Source organism: Notolabrus celidotus, chromosome 23 (genome assembly GCF_009762535.1).
Source record: "Notolabrus celidotus isolate fNotCel1 chromosome 23, fNotCel1.pri, whole genome shotgun sequence".
NCBI classification, from domain to species: Eukaryota; Metazoa; Chordata; class Actinopteri; order Labriformes; family Labridae; genus Notolabrus; species Notolabrus celidotus.
Window position 1 is genome coordinate 6,068,396 of NC_048294.1, and position 15,693 is coordinate 6,084,088.

General features: G+C 41.9%; 1 protein-coding gene across 1 annotated transcript in view; it reads right to left on the reverse strand.

Annotated features, from left to right (window-relative positions):
* Positions 1–15,693, reverse strand: part of LOC117807687 (astrocytic phosphoprotein PEA-15) — a 75,309-nt gene that overhangs the window by 9,953 nt on the left and 49,663 nt on the right. Inside the window, exons 3-4 of the mRNA XM_034677051.1 lie at positions 2,731–2,905; positions 1,057–1,212 (exon numbers count right to left, since the gene is read on the reverse strand). Of these exons, the coding sequence (XP_034532942.1) occupies positions 1,057–1,212; positions 2,731–2,902 (328 nt within the window). The 5' untranslated portion in view covers positions 2,903–2,905. The remainder of the gene's footprint in view (positions 1–1,056; positions 1,213–2,730; positions 2,906–15,693) is intronic.

Consider the following 15,693-nt stretch of genomic DNA (forward strand, 5'->3'; position numbering starts at 1 on the left):
GAACCTTCATTGGCTTCCCATAACCTCCCGAATACAGTACAAGATCCTCCTCATCACCTACAGCCCTCCATAACCTAGCTCCCTCCTACCTCACCGACCTTCTGCAGTCATACAATCACTCCCACAACCTCCGCTACACCAATGCCAACCTCCTCACCCCTCTCACCAAACCCAAGCACCTAACTTGGGGAGACAGGGCCTTCTCTGTCACTTCCCCCAACACCTCAGATTCTCTCCCTCACTCACCAAATTCAAATCCGGACTCAAAACCTATTTACAAAGGCTTTTAACCTATAAATGTTGATTTTTGTTTGTTTTGTTTTATATGCTGGTTTGCTTTTTTGCAATGTTTTCCTTTGCTTTTCTATTGTATAATTTATTTTCTTGTGTCTTGGAGAAACTTTTAAAGCACTTTTATAAATAAAATGTATTATTATCATTATTATTATTATTAGAAGTAACTCCTCTTTTATTTGTATGTTTGCAAGATTTTAATTCATGCATCTGTCTGAAGTCTATGAAGTTATTTTTGAGGCATCTGAAGATAGATGGAGTAGTGATGTCATAGAAAATGAAGTAATAAAAAATCAATACAAAACTCTCTTACAGGGAAAAAATGAATGTTTTTGTGACCATGCTTTTGCCATAAACACAATCCCTCCTGAGCAGAAACAACCGCACCAGACGGACTTTTCATCATCTCTAATAGTCGTGGAAATGAAGGTGTTTTTTTGTTTTGTTGCACCTGTGTTTTTATTTCATTTTCACTCCACCTGGCTGCAGGCTGAATTTCCCCTGAGCTACAAAACACAGTTATAGCTCAATAATGGCAACAAAGAACAGGCTAGGAGAGGCAGAAAAAGAACACTTTATTACAGCGTGACCCGTCCTCTAAAACAAGCTGGCCTCTGACAAGTTATTGCCTTCTTCAATCTTTACTCACACCTGACAGAAAATGAGGATTTGGCCCTCGTATGATAGACAGAGCAAAGATCCAGTAATTACAGAAATGAAAACTATTCATGACATCCGTACATTAATCTTCTAGTGTGTTACCTTTGTATTTCTTGGCTGAGGGGATGCGCGTGAGCTTGGTGTCGATCTCGTCGTCCTCAGAGATCTTCAGCACGGTGGTGCGATACTCGATCACCCTCGTCAGCAGGTCCGGTCGCCGTGAAATCTCAAAGATGTGCTCGATGTAGGAAAGATTATCTGCAATGAGGAGGTTCTGTTAGCAGGGTTGTACAATAAAAAAACACCTTCAACTTACATACGTCACTTAAGGCTGATTTATACTTCTGCGTCACCTCTACGCAGAAGGGGCTGACGCTTGTGCATCCATGTGTCACGCAGCAAATCTCGCAGAAACGCTTGAGGACAGTGTGGTCTCTCTGATAGTCTGGTCGCCTGCTTCTGGCCCCGCTACGATCTCTGTTTACTTTTCCACAGCGATTCAGAGCGTGTGATGTTAATCTACAGCTGATACGTGTTGCTGTTTATCAAACAGACATGTTTACATGAAAAATAGAGAGGAGGAGATGAAATACTCGGCCCATGAGCGGGGATCCTGGAAGTGCTGTAAATGCGAGAAATACAATGCCGCAGAGCTGACCAATCACAGGGCTCACGGTCCACGCCGATTCTATGGTTAGTTATATTTTGGAGGAGGTGTAGGTCAGCTACGTGCGTAGGCCTCTGCGTAGGTACGGGAGCTACACGGACCCCCGGCTTCGGCTACGACAATGATTGGATACAGAAGTATAAATCCTCCTTTAGGAGTAGATAAAACCAGACAAACTGGGGCGGATCCGAACTTTTTGAGGAGGGTGGCCCTGTCCTTCTACTTTGACCACAGTTAGGAACCACACAGATATTACGTTTCTGTGTAGAATTCTTTGCGTTTTAAAAACAGTGGCAACATATACATTACAAGCTTGATTTTTATAAGGGTTAATAACGAAGTTGTCAAACGTGGCGCACAGTTGGCATAGCTGCCTAAATGCGTGCCCGATATACGGAGGCCATGGTCCTTATTGCAGAGGTCAAGGGTTTGACTCCCAGCATGGACCATTTGCTGCATGTCTTCCCCTGCTCTTTAAACCCCACTTTTTCTGTCTCTCTTCTACTGTCCTATTGGTTAAAAATGGTGAGCCCCCCCCCCCCCCCCCAAAAAAAAGGAGATGTTGTCTAACATCCAAATTATATTGCCTTCTAAAAGAAAAAGTTCTACACAGAGATGCAAAGAAAGCTACTAGCATCCAGCCAAGAAAGTTCATCGTCACACAAGTCTCTGACAAGGCAAATAGCCAATTGCAGTTTGGTTTTTTTTGGGGAGGCATCTTGGGTAGCCGTCTCTCTGAGACTGACAGGTGGGCATGTTGTAACTGTTTGGCGGATGCTTATAAGATGGCCTTCACCTTTTTACCGCTTTCTAAATAAGCTGAAAGCTAGCTAGCAAGAGTTAGCGTTTCCAAAATGGCAACTGCCACCTTTTGACTTCATAACCCCTCGTTCAGAAACAGACTGTAGGACGAACACAAACTTTATTTTGGATGGTTATTAATGTGAAGTTAGGATGTGTGTGATTGGATAACACTTAGCCAGGTGACTTAATTTGCATATTCTGAGTTTTGACAGCAGCATAAGAAGACTTGATATTTATATTCATATAATTAAAGCAGCCTTTAAAAGATCAAATATCCCAGATTGGTAGAGTGTGTGTTTGCCTACCTTGGGCCAGCTTGTCGTTCTTCTCCAGGTAGCTGAACCACTCCTTGGACGAGGTGATGTTGTTGCTCTGGTCCTCGGGGATGTCCTCCTTGCAGGCCGACTTGAGCTGCTCCAAGTCTTCGTTGGTGATGTTTTCAGAGAGGTCGCTGAGCAGAGAGCTGTACTCCGCCATGATCTGGAGGAAGCACAAAGAGAGGGAAGGGAAAAAGGTTAGTGGTCTTCTCTACGATGATGCCAAACGTCTTAAAACAGGAGGTCAGAGAGAGGCGAAGGAACAGCGACTGGAAATAACCTGGTGTTGTGAAAAGTCTCAGTGTGCAGACGGCCCACCTACTTCCCAGACTCCAGAAAGGAAAACATTGGGAATCTAAACTAATGACAAAAGCATATGAAGGTCTCTTTTGTTGTGTTAGAGAGAGGAAAACATCTGATGAGGAACTTTTTAAAAAACTTATATTATTGGAATTTTCACCTTTATTGATAGACAGCTGAAGAGAGGCAGGACATGTTGTCAGAGTAGTAGTATGCAGGACAAGGACTATAGCCTCTGTACATGGGGCATGTGTTTAAACCGTAGACCCATGGCGCCCCCAGATTGTCAGGATGAGGGGGAGTGGGACACAATTGCGGACTTGGAGGCGGGGGCCAATCAGCCCTGATTGAGACCAGATCAATAGACTAGTAAGGAAGGGACTGAGACTTCTTCCATGTTTGAAACACTCTATGGTTCAAACCTGATCCCTCTCTGACGTGGTTTCACTTGTTGGAGGAATCAGTGCTGCCGTTAAGGAAAGACTGTTTTTTGAGATCAGCGTGTTGACGTTCTCCTCACAAGGATAGGGAATCTGTGTGTGTGTGTGTGTTTGTGTGTGGGAGTGTGTGTTGGCATGGAGTGAGAAAATAACAAAAAAACTCAAAGAAAGAGACGAAAAACAGACGTGTGGTGGAGCCGTCTGCTGTTTACGTTTAAGCTTCCCGAGCATCGAGTTCAAACTGCGGCTCATTTCTATTGTTATTAACAGATTGAGGTCATATGCATCTTCATATCTGCATGGCCATAACAACCCTGACATGTTGCTGTGTGCGTATGGAGATCTGCACAATGTAAGGAGGGAAAATAATACTAGATGTTTGATTTTTTTAATTTAAAAAATGCAACAAAAATTGTAAAATCAACAGACGAGTCATCAGTATTTCATTCTAATTAAATCATCTATTAAATTAGAATCCTTCTATAGTCAGAAAAACATAGAAAGAGGTTTAGAATGCAGCTAATTAGAATAATATTTGATTATTAACACATTTTTTTACGCTGTCTCCTTAAAATTAAAGATACAAGTTGTCTTAAAAAATGCAGAGACATCCGTACTACTCTCACATCCAATCAAATTGCTGCCTCAGGATTTCACTTCACAACATCCCATCTCAAAATGTCACTAAGATCCCTCCTCCACCCCTCCTCCACCAGCCGTTTATCTGTGTGGAAATGATTAAGGTCACCTAAAAACAGCTGCTTCCAGATGACTCTGAAGCGTCCAGCAGCAACTTTTCAGAGCAACACAAGTTGCAGCCGGACCCCTTCTCATCTGTGCATCCCTCCCTTCTTCTCTGCAAAAATAATCCTCCTTCTACATAAACGTGCATCCGAGCACATACATCTCTATCTGTGTCACCCAAACCTCCCACTCCCCTCCCCTCCCCCCTGCCTGCCATCCATGCATCTGGCGAGAGGCTGCAGTGCATCATGGGCTCTGGCACGAAGCTCAGTCTGCCTCTGATCCCCTTCAGACTCATCGCTGATAAACACGGCGAACAGAAAGCCCAGCAGAGTCGAGCGATGAGTGAGTGACCTAAATAACGGGCGCTGCTGTTGCCTGAAGCGTCCAGCAGAGGGCGCCACATCACCAGGCTGTTACAGCAACACAGCTCATACAGCAGCATCCATGTCTTTATTTAACCTTCTTTAGCATGCTGATAGACACATAGAGGTAGGATGACATGGATTGAATCATTATTCAATCATTATCAAGCCCCGCCCCCAAAAAAGTGTAATATTTGGGGCTGGTTCCAAAACAAACGATGGTACAGTTTGTCTAATCCACGACCCAGCCTCAGGCAAGGAGCACAACCATGACTGAGCGCTTTTTCACAGCGCATATGTTGCGTGTGTTAGTGTGTGTGTGAGAGTGTAAAAAAAGAGTGTGTGTTGCTTAAGTCTCAAATGCCACATTCATCTCCTCTCTAACCAGAGCAAGTCGCTCAATCAACACAAAGCGCTGCGTGGGAGCGAGCACCTTAACTCCCCTGGATACGACACAGTCTCAGTGCTGTGTGTGTCTGTGTGTGTGTGTGTGTGTGTGTGTGTGAGAAACAGAGAGAAAGCAGACTATATGAATGAATGTGTGTGTGTGTGTGTGTGTGTGTTGGTCCCGTCTCGACTCAGGTCGCCCTGCGTGCTCTCTGTTTTGCACCACAATGGAGCGGCGCTGCTTTTGTGTACTTTTGGAGGAGAGAGGGGGGAAAAACACAACAATGGATTGAGTGGCTACATTTAGTTTTTCTCTCCCACCGCCACCGCCTCCATCTCACCCCCCCTCCCCTCCTCTCAGCGCAAAGCCTTTTAATGCTTTGAGGTATTATTTGCACAAAACATCGGCACTTGCTTCAGTTTTTTAAAAATATTTGCTTTGTGGAATCATCATTTTCTAATATTTGTAACCTCTTTATAAAAATGTGCTTCTGAATGCAGCACAAATCTTTCCAATGTTTGTTTTTGTGACAATAACATGGGCAAAAAAACAACTTTTGCATGTTTTTTCATTAAACAAACTACCATATCAATAACAATTTTTCAAAATGAACACCCCCTTTTTGGCACTCATAGGCCTCCATACTCCTCGGCTGGACAGGTGCCTTTCTGTGCACTTGCTTCATTTTTTTTAATTTTTTATATTTGCTTTGTGGAATCATCATTTTCTAATATTTTTTAAAGTTATATATTTTTAGGCATTTTTTCCTTTACTGATGGGACAGCCGTAGAGAGACAGGAAATGTGGGGAGCAGAGAGTGGGGGAGGACATGCAGCAAATGGTCATGGCCGGGAGCTGAAACCAGTGACCTCTGCAATGAGGACTATAGCCTCTGTATGTGGGGTGCTTAGACAGTAGGCAACCAGCGCCCCAACATTTTTAACTTAATTTTTTTAAATGTGCTTCTGAATGCAACTCTAATCTTCCCAATGTTTGTTTTCTTGACAATCACTTGGACAAAAAACAACAACTTTTGTATGTTTTTTTCATGAAAAAAAAAACCATATCAATAAAAAATGTTAAAAAAAATGAAAGTCCCCTTTTTTGGCACTCATAGGCTTCCATAATCCTGGGCTGGACAGGTGCCTTTCTGTGCAGAGTGAGCATGTTCTCCCCGTGCATGCATGCACTCTGACATCCTCCCACAGTCCAAAAACATGCAAGTGAGTGTGTGTGAATGGTTTTGTCTTTGTATGTTAGCTCTGTAAAGAACCGGCGACCTGACCAGGGTGTACCGCACCTCACGCACAGTCACAGCTGGGATCAGCTCCAGCCAAGAACGTGACCCCTGGCAACAGGACAAGCAGTGACGATGATGGATGGATGGATGCATTGAACCTCAGATTGTTCATTTTCATTGGTCATACAAGCTACCAAGTTCCGCCAGAACATATCATTGGCAGGTGCCATATTGGAAATGTGGACCTCAACCTAACTTCGTCCGAGCTAGTGTGAGGTAAAGAGGCGGTCCTTTAGCCTTTTCACTAACAGCTACAGGGTGCCCGTCTGTCAAACAAGTTAGCCACGCCCTTATTTGGGCAAAACTCATAAGTTTAATATCATTGAAAATACAGAGTTATAAAAAGATTCACCCCCCATTCAGTGTGTGCTGATAGAGAAATTAGCTACTCAGACTGAAACTGTTTTCTGTACCAGGCTGTAAACATGTTTATTTCTGCTGTAAAGATCGTCTTTTTTGAATGGGTGTGTATGTGGTTTCCTGTGTTTCTGCAGCCAGCCTCTAGTGGACGCTCGATGAAATGCAGTTTTTAAAACTTCTGCATGGGCTTCATATTTAAAGACTGGAACTTGCGGCAGGCATTACAATCAAATCAATGACTTTTTCATGCTTTTGCTTTGATTCCAAACCACAACACATGAGATGCATTTGCATTATCATCCAGCTATATTAGGTCACAGGAAGTCACTTTCCTGATTTGTAAACACATAGATATCTTTCTCGATTCCTGTTCAATACTGTAGTCATGATCCAAGCGTAAGAAGTTTGTGAAATCTGCTCTAACCGACACCCCACCCTCCCTGCTCCCCGGGACGAGCCTGACACTGCCTCCATACATAGAGCCCCACTGTGCTTCACATTCTCATGAACACAAACATGCTTTTGTCTGCTCGTTCCTCTGTCCCTGCTGCCTGTGTGTGTGTGTGTGTGTGTGTGTGTGTGTGTCTTTAATTAGAAGAGGGACAGGAAGAGAGAAAGCACTGTCATAAATACCATAAATAATCATAAATACAAATACATATTGAGCTATATTTAGGTTTTATTAAAAAGCTTAAAAAGGACACACTGGAATTAAGAATTGAAACAGGATACATGAAGTGACAAAACTAAAACAGACAATAAACTATCTATTATTTTTATATATGAAGTGTTTCGTCTCCATAAAGACAACACAGATCTAGCTCTGCAAGCTAAATATTTCAGAAATGTTCCTATTTTTTTATAACTAGATTTTTTTTTGCAGTTTTCAAAATGTTCTCATCAACATTTTTGGATCACAACAATGTCCACAGTGTCATTGTGCTAAAAAAAAAAATGAGCCAAGGCTAAAAAGCCACAGCCTGTTACAGGAAATAAATCTGTAGAACAATAAATGGAGCGACACCTGCTAGCTAGTTCAGGCAGACAACTCGAGCTGCACTGCTATACACGTCACATGTCCCACTCTCATAACCATCATCCAATCCTGCCCTCTGCCTCTCAAATTGGTGGTCTATTTAAACTGGGAAAATCTCCCATCTCTCCCCTCTGCTTGTCAACGCCTCTGCTGCCCTGCATGCCTATTGCTGAATTTTCTTTCATCCCCACCGCCACCCCAGCATCCACCTGCAGGCTCCTAGGGGGTGTTCAGTATGTTTTGCTCATCACTCCTCAGTGTCTGCATGTAAAGTTTTCTGCAGGAAGTGATGAGGCCGGAGCCTGGGCGCCAAACTTGAATATGTATTGCTGCTACAATAAACAATTTAAACGTGAGTTGTCTGATTGAACTACGTATAACAACAAACACACTGTTTGAGAAAACTTTAATTGTTGTGTAATTCGATTTTAAAGTTTCCGCCATGTCCCATCTGTCTATATGGAGTTACGTCTGCTTTATGACGAAGCGGCAACCTCCTGCCGCGAGAATTGAAGCCAATGCGGAAGTGTTAAAAACTGCAGTTCCTCAAGTGTCCACTTGAGGCTATTTCTGGAAGTATAGGAAATCACATACACACCGATTAAAAAAAAAACAATCTTTACAGCAGAAATAAACATCTTTAGAGCCTGGTACAAAAAACAAGTTTCATCTGGATAGCTCATTTCTCGAATGGCACACACTGTGCGGGGTGTGGAATTTTTCATAACACGGCAATTTTGACGATATTAAGATTACGAGTTTTCCATTATTAGAGGCACAGCTGACTTGATTGACAGGTGGGGACACTGTAGCTGTTGGCGAGGAGGCTCAAACTCTTCCTCTTTACGTCACAATCGCTTGAAAAAAAGTTATGTTGAGTTCAGCATTTCCAATATGGCTGCCGCCGCCGATTGGCCTCAAAACAGCGCTTCAGAAACAGACGGGTGACGTCACGGATACTAAGTCCATTATTTATACAGTCTATGTTTATGACCTAAACTGTAGCCAGTCAGTCGGGAAAGCGCCAAATGTTTTTAGCTTCACTTTTGGGGAGCTGTCTAGTCATCCATCTTTTTTATACCATCTATAGTTCCAACAGGTGACAGACATTTTCTTCGCATTAACCACCCACAGTCCTCTTAACCTTGTGCTACTGTCTATCCACTCTCTACAGCTCTTTTCCCGCCTCTTTATTTCTTCATGGTCCTTTTCATTCCTCTCCCTCGTGTCGTCTTTATCTCCATGTCACATCACAAAGGCTTTCATGAATGTCCAACGCCACGCAAGGACAGAGAGAGCACATACATCCACATGTAAACATGTTTAGAGTGCACAAAGAAAAGCAACAGATGTGTTTATTGTACAGTATGAAGCTGAAGGCCGCTGTGTGTGTGTCTGTTTGTGTGTGTGTGTGTGTGTGCGTGTGTTTACAGATAATAATGTCAGGTATGAGTGGAGGAGACCTTGGTTTTGAAAGGTGTGATGATATCTGCAGAGACCTTCTGCACTCTAAGGGATCAGAGCTGTTATTCTAGACTCCATCACGCCTCGTATTTCACAACACTTTCACTTTTCATTTTCTGATGAACTCAGGTACACACACACACAAACGCACACACACTAACACACAGATATTTAAACAGAAACTGTACAGACAGACATATATACCACAAATGCCAAAACTCCATTCACTCTGCACATCAGTGACGTTGCCATAGAGACCTCACACACTGTTACCTAGCGACAGGGCAGAGACCATCCTCCCTCCCTCTTCATTTTACCTCCAAAGCTTTCAAAATAAAAGCCCACATGTAAATGAGTACCATACACCAAGTGCAAACATTAGGTGTATGCAATTTGATGTCCATGTGTATTTGGTAAGTTATATCTCATTTTAACATTTTTAAGATAAAACTGAAAAACTTGTTTTAACATTTTCTTTCAAGGCGTGGCTTAAAAATGTCCTTTGAATCTAGATTTTGAAGTATTCTAAATAATAGTTCAAAAATCTTTAATTTAATTCTGAGACTTTGCTACAACAAAATGTTTTTTATTTGTTATATTTTATTATTTATATAATTTTATTTTTCAAAAGTACAAGAACATGAACACAAAACATAAGATAAACTAAATTAAGGAAAAAAAAGACACACCAAACACAAATTTTAATACATTTAAAACTTAACAAAAAAGTGGACCAAAATGTTTTGCAGAAATGTCATTTTTTCCCCCTTAACTGGAAAATGGGACCAATTTTAAAATTGTAGTAACATATGAAATTCATATTTTCAATTATTTTTATTTATCAATTTTTGGCACTGAAATATTATCTGGTGTTATCTCCACAACAATTGTGGTTTATGATGAAAAATGTGACGATACAACAAACAAACGAACAAGCAAATATTTAAAAAAATAATAATTTTCATGATGTAATACAAAAATGGCAACAATAGTGGCTGTTGATCTCTTGACTTTTTATTTATGTATTTATTATTGGACTGAAATATCCGATGCTGTTACAATTTTAGATTTTGTGATGGAAATTTTAAATTTGTCTCTGAAATCAATTATGTGAATTAAAAGGGACATTTTATTGATTTAATTAATATCTAATAATAATCTAATTAATAATCTTAATTTTATTGAATTATTACATTAAGTTACAAATAAGATATTTAATAAATGACTGGGAAAAAAGCAGAAAAAAATAATTTCCACCTTTTTCTGAAAGGAAATACTGGATAAGTTTTTCTAGGTAAAGAAAAGAAGAGGTCTTTTATTTGAAGCACTAAAATGTTAAATTTTGTCATGGCAGCTAAGATTCTGGCTGGCAAAACCAATGCAATGAGACACTGAAAAATATCAAAAAACAGACACACATACACACACACACACACACACACACACACACACACACACACACACACACACACACACACACACGAGTGGGCACAAACCCACAGTACGGGGTGGTTGATCTCCTGATTTCCATTTTTGTTATTGCAATATTACATTTTTTCACTGACAACCTCAATTTGTGTTTGTTATAACCATCGTCATGACACTATTAACACTACATTTCCCAAAAAACCCTAAAAACTCACATGATTGATACAAAACGACAATACGAGGCTGTTGATCTCTTGACTCGCACATCGTGACGCTCATATGATCAATAAACACTCTGTAACTGTCTCCTCTCTCTTGTTATCAAAGTCATGCAGAACCAGCTTCACACACTCTCCTTCAAACACACACACACACACACCCTGACACACACAAACAGAGCGCTCGCCAACTGTGCTGGACTTCAGCGCGAAGACAAGCCTTTAGATTTCACCATGGCAACCCAACCACCGGGATAGCAGTTCAGAAAATCTCTCCGACAGAGAACTGGACGGAGGAATAGACTTTTTTTGTGTTTTCGTTACAATACATCCAGACACCTTTGTGTGTCTGGTTTAGTCTTTGTTTTTATCCCTCTTTCTTTTTCACTTCATCTCCTGCTCGAGCCCTTTTACTGCTCTCTTGTCTTTTGCATCTTTAGATTATTAAACACAAACTTGATTCTGTTTTAACTGAATGAAACTGGACAGACCTCGTCATTATGGCGGTGGCTGAAGCTGATGAGATGTAAAAATGGTGAGGTGTTTAGAAACACTCAGTAACCCGAGAACCTTTACTGAAATTATACATTTTGCAATGATGACAGTTTTTGCCCTCTATTTGCCAAAGTGGTCATGTTTAAGCTAAATGTATTTCAGATAATTGATATTTGCTATGCAATACGTTAAATTTGGTGGTATAGGTCTGTTCGGGGAGCTCCCTGCCCTTCCTAAGTGGAATGCCAAAGCCTGAGGTGGGGAGAGAACACTTCCCCTCTCTTTCTTGTGCTTAAGGCAGGGAGAGCAGCAGCAAAAAAAAAAACCTATCCCCATATACCTGGAAACACATACAATGCTTTTCTTGTGCTTAAATGAAAAGCCATGGCAGGGAGAGCACACCTCCCCTCTCTTTCATGTGCATACATGATAAGCCAAGGCAGGGAGAACAGCAGCAAAAAAATGGACCCATATACAATGCTTTCCATATGCATAAATGAAAAGCCAAGGTGGGGAGAGCACACCTCCCCTCTATTTCATGTGCTTACATGAAAATTCAAGGCAGGGAGAGCAGCAGCAGAGAAAAACGTATCTCCATATACCTGGAAACACATACAATGCTTTTCTTGTGCTTACATGAAAAGCAAAGGCGGGGAGAGCACACCTCCTCTTCTTTCATATGCTTACATGAAAAGCCAAGGCGGGGAGAGCAGCAGCTCCCCGGGGACAATACATATGACACTGGTAAACTCAGACACAGGAATAGCTTGGGTGGAGGTGGGTTGCAAAGCTGTTTGCAGGGGGAGCAGAAAGACGAGGCAGGCTGAAGCAGTTTGAATAGAATACCCATTTTGCTATTTGCCAATTGGATGTGTCCATTTAATGAGTTGAGGGTTGGTGCTAAGAACAGCTGATGCTCCGTGGGCGGAGCTTGACTTTGTGGCCTGCCTGAACTAACGCTGTGCTCAATTAGAAGTTTGTTGGCAATAGAAGCTAAATCAAACCGTAACCCAATAACAGCATTCTCGAGATACCACAGTCACAGTTATCAAACACAAATCATGAGGAATTTGGTAATATTAACTTCCCGCCTTGATACCCCACAGCACCATTTAGGGTGACTTAATAACTATTGATAAAGTAGTAAAGAGTGTGATCCTCTACTGAGACTGTGAGGCGACGGTGTTGGGTAACACTTGTCCAAAGTGTGCCAACAGCTAACTCGGGCCATGTCTTTTGCTTGGAAGAACTTAATAGCCTTAGTGAGCTGACTAAATAAGCCGGTGCATTATGAAGTGTTATCAAACAGGGCAATGTAACACAAGAACTGGACAACCCCAGGTAGAAAAAAGGAGGGAGGTTGTGTAAGATGTTGATTAAAATGGATTTTGTGATAGTTTGAAATTCAAGGAGGAACATCTCCAAACTAATAAGGTCAGTTTGCAACAGGTTAGTGACATCAATGGGTACAGAAATGGCATTAGAGAGAGGCTGATAGTCTCAGGAGTGAAGATGGGAAGAGGTTCAACACTGTGAGAGACTGCGTGAGCAAGTAGATCAACAGTTTCAGAATAATCATCGTCTACAGTACAAATCTCTCTACAAAAGAGACATGGCTAAAAGAGATAATTTCCCGACACTTTTTCCTTGAAACATGACAAAGTGGCAACAAAAAGTTGATATGAATACTAATTTTACTGCACAACTTCTAATATCTCTCCTTTTTAATTCTCCCTTTTTGTTTTTCATTCCTTGGGGAGGCAGAGCGTACAGGCAGCTCATCTTTCTCTCCGTCATTAAAATCTCTCATTAAACATACCCTGACATTTCACCACCTCCCTCCTCTCTCTCTCTTTCTCTCTGTATATTTATCTCTTTTGGACCAAAAGGCAGAGTGTAGGAGTCCCGCCCACTCTCCATCTTTAAATCTCCAACAAAACCCACCTCGACTTCATTCTGAAACCACTCGGCTCTTATTCCAAAAACGAGCAAACACAACATAAAAACAGAATCATGACCTCATTATATCTTACTGTAATTCGGACTAAATCGTTATTCTCTCCTTTCATAACATCTCTTTGTTCTTTTTCTGTGTCTGTCACTCTCACTGTATATCTCCTCACTCTGATTTTATCTTCAGTGTTGCAGGAGCAGCAGGGGAGGGGGAGAGGGAGGGGGTGAGGGATTACAGAGTGGGAGGCTAGAAGAGCTTGCAGTCACAGGTTGGAGCAAATGTCCGCCTCCAAATCCTGACTCTCAGGTCAGAAGTGTCCGTGCGCAGAGATAATTTCAAATTCTCTGAGAGTGGAACTAGTTACTTTTTCTTTGATTTGTGTTTCACTTTAACCCACTGTGCTATTTATAAAGACTGTAGGGATGCGGACACTCCAACGCACAAGTATATGGTGGTCACGATGGCGTCCGCCAATATGGCATAGCTACAGTCGCAATGCAGAAGTACAAACCAGGCTTTGATGGGGTTTCTTTGGTTTTTGGAGCCTGCCTCAAGTGGACACTTTGGGAACTACAGTTTTTAGCACTTCTGCAATAACTTCACTTGTCATCACTTAAAGCCAGGTTTATACTTCTGCAATGAATTGACAGCATATCGTAGGTCTGCATAGCATGTAGCCGACGCACACCTCTTCCAAAATGTAACCATGCCTCGAATCGCCACGGACCGCAAGCCTTGTGATTGGTCCACTTGACAGCATTGTATATCCTGCATTTACAGCACTTCCTGAATCCCCGTACATTTCGTCTCCTCTCTATTCTTCCCTGTAATCATTGCTGTATGATAAACAGCAACATGTATCAGATGTGATTTAACACAATTTGTTCGGAATCGCTGTGAACAAGTAAACAGAAAACCTTAGCGGGCGACCCGATATCAAGAGAGACCACACTGCCCTCTAGTGTACACATTGAAAGAGAAATTTGACTAAAATTCCCCCAAAGAGAATCAAAAGCTTCAAAATATGAAGATCTTGCAAGAGGCAACATAAGGTATAACGGATTGTGTTCCGCCTGCTTTTGCTCTCCATAAAGGTTGATCTTCTTGTCAGTACCTACCATAGACTGTATAAATAATGGACTTAGTATCTGTGACGTCACCCATCTGTTTTTGAAGCACTGTTTTGAAGCCAATTGTTGGCGGCAGCCATATTGGAAATGTTGAACTCCACATAACTGCTGTCGAGCCAGTCTGACAAAGAGGCGGGCTTTGAGCCTCCTAGCCAACAGCTACAGAGTTCCCGCCTGTCAATCAAGTCAGCTGTGCCTCTCATTGGAAGACTCGTAATCTAAATATCTTTGAAATTGCCGTATTAGAAAAAAGTTCACCCCCCGTACAGTGTGTGCCGATCGAGAAATTAGCTATCCAGACTACACTCGTCTTTTGTACCAGGCTGTAAACATACTTCGTACTTCCAGAGCCAGCCTCAAGTGGACACTTGAGGAACTGCAGTTTTTTACACCTCCGCATTAGCCTCATATTTTTAGACCGGAATGGAAACACTGCTTGTGTTTACTCCAGGTAAAAACAGAATACTGCTTTCCAAGCCTCAGAACTACAACTCCCAGTAGCCTACTTGAGGTTTGCACATCAGTAAGCCATTATTTTTCACAGGATGGGGATGCTGTCATCTCAGTTTTTATACAGACTTACTTTTTTGTGTTTTATGAACATGTGTTTATTGACTACAATTATACTGTAGTTCCAGATACACATGGGGACCTTGTTGGTAACGGGCCTGCTGATCATGTTTCATTCTTTTCTTTCCTTTTTGTCTGTTTCACATTAAAACTATATAATACAACTCAAATGCATGTAATCCAGTGACTCCTCTGTTATGCTATTTTTGAGCTTGACTCAAATGTGTTCCTCCTGCATCCCTCCCTGCACACAGAGAGAGATCGAATGCAGCAACCAAATATACAAACTAATGCTGCATCCCTTCTGTTCTGTAAACTCCTGCAGCATCTGACTGACTCTCAGCAACAGCCAGACATCGATCAGCGTTCGATCCTTTAAGCGCTAAACAGATCCAACTTTCGTCTCTGCAGGTTTCTTTTCCAATCCCAAACAACAAACAGACGCCCCCTGCAGACTGCAACTGAACAGGAGGAAACACTGTCCGGTCCCAGCAGGGATCAACTAGCCATCGCTGCACATCAACATGTAAGAGATTTATCCACTGCTGCTGCACCGCGGGGTGCTGCTGCGCTACAGAAAGACACCCTGCAGTTAGGTAGCAGCTGTGACTGCTTTTTCATTTTTACTAAGGTGGTTGGGCGCAGTTTGAGTTTTGATTCTCTGCCTGTGCTTATCTTGGTCTCTGTTGGGTTTCTGAAAATCCAGAACGTCTCTCAACTATCCCATCAATACAGAATATAATCGCCCAAAGGCTTGGA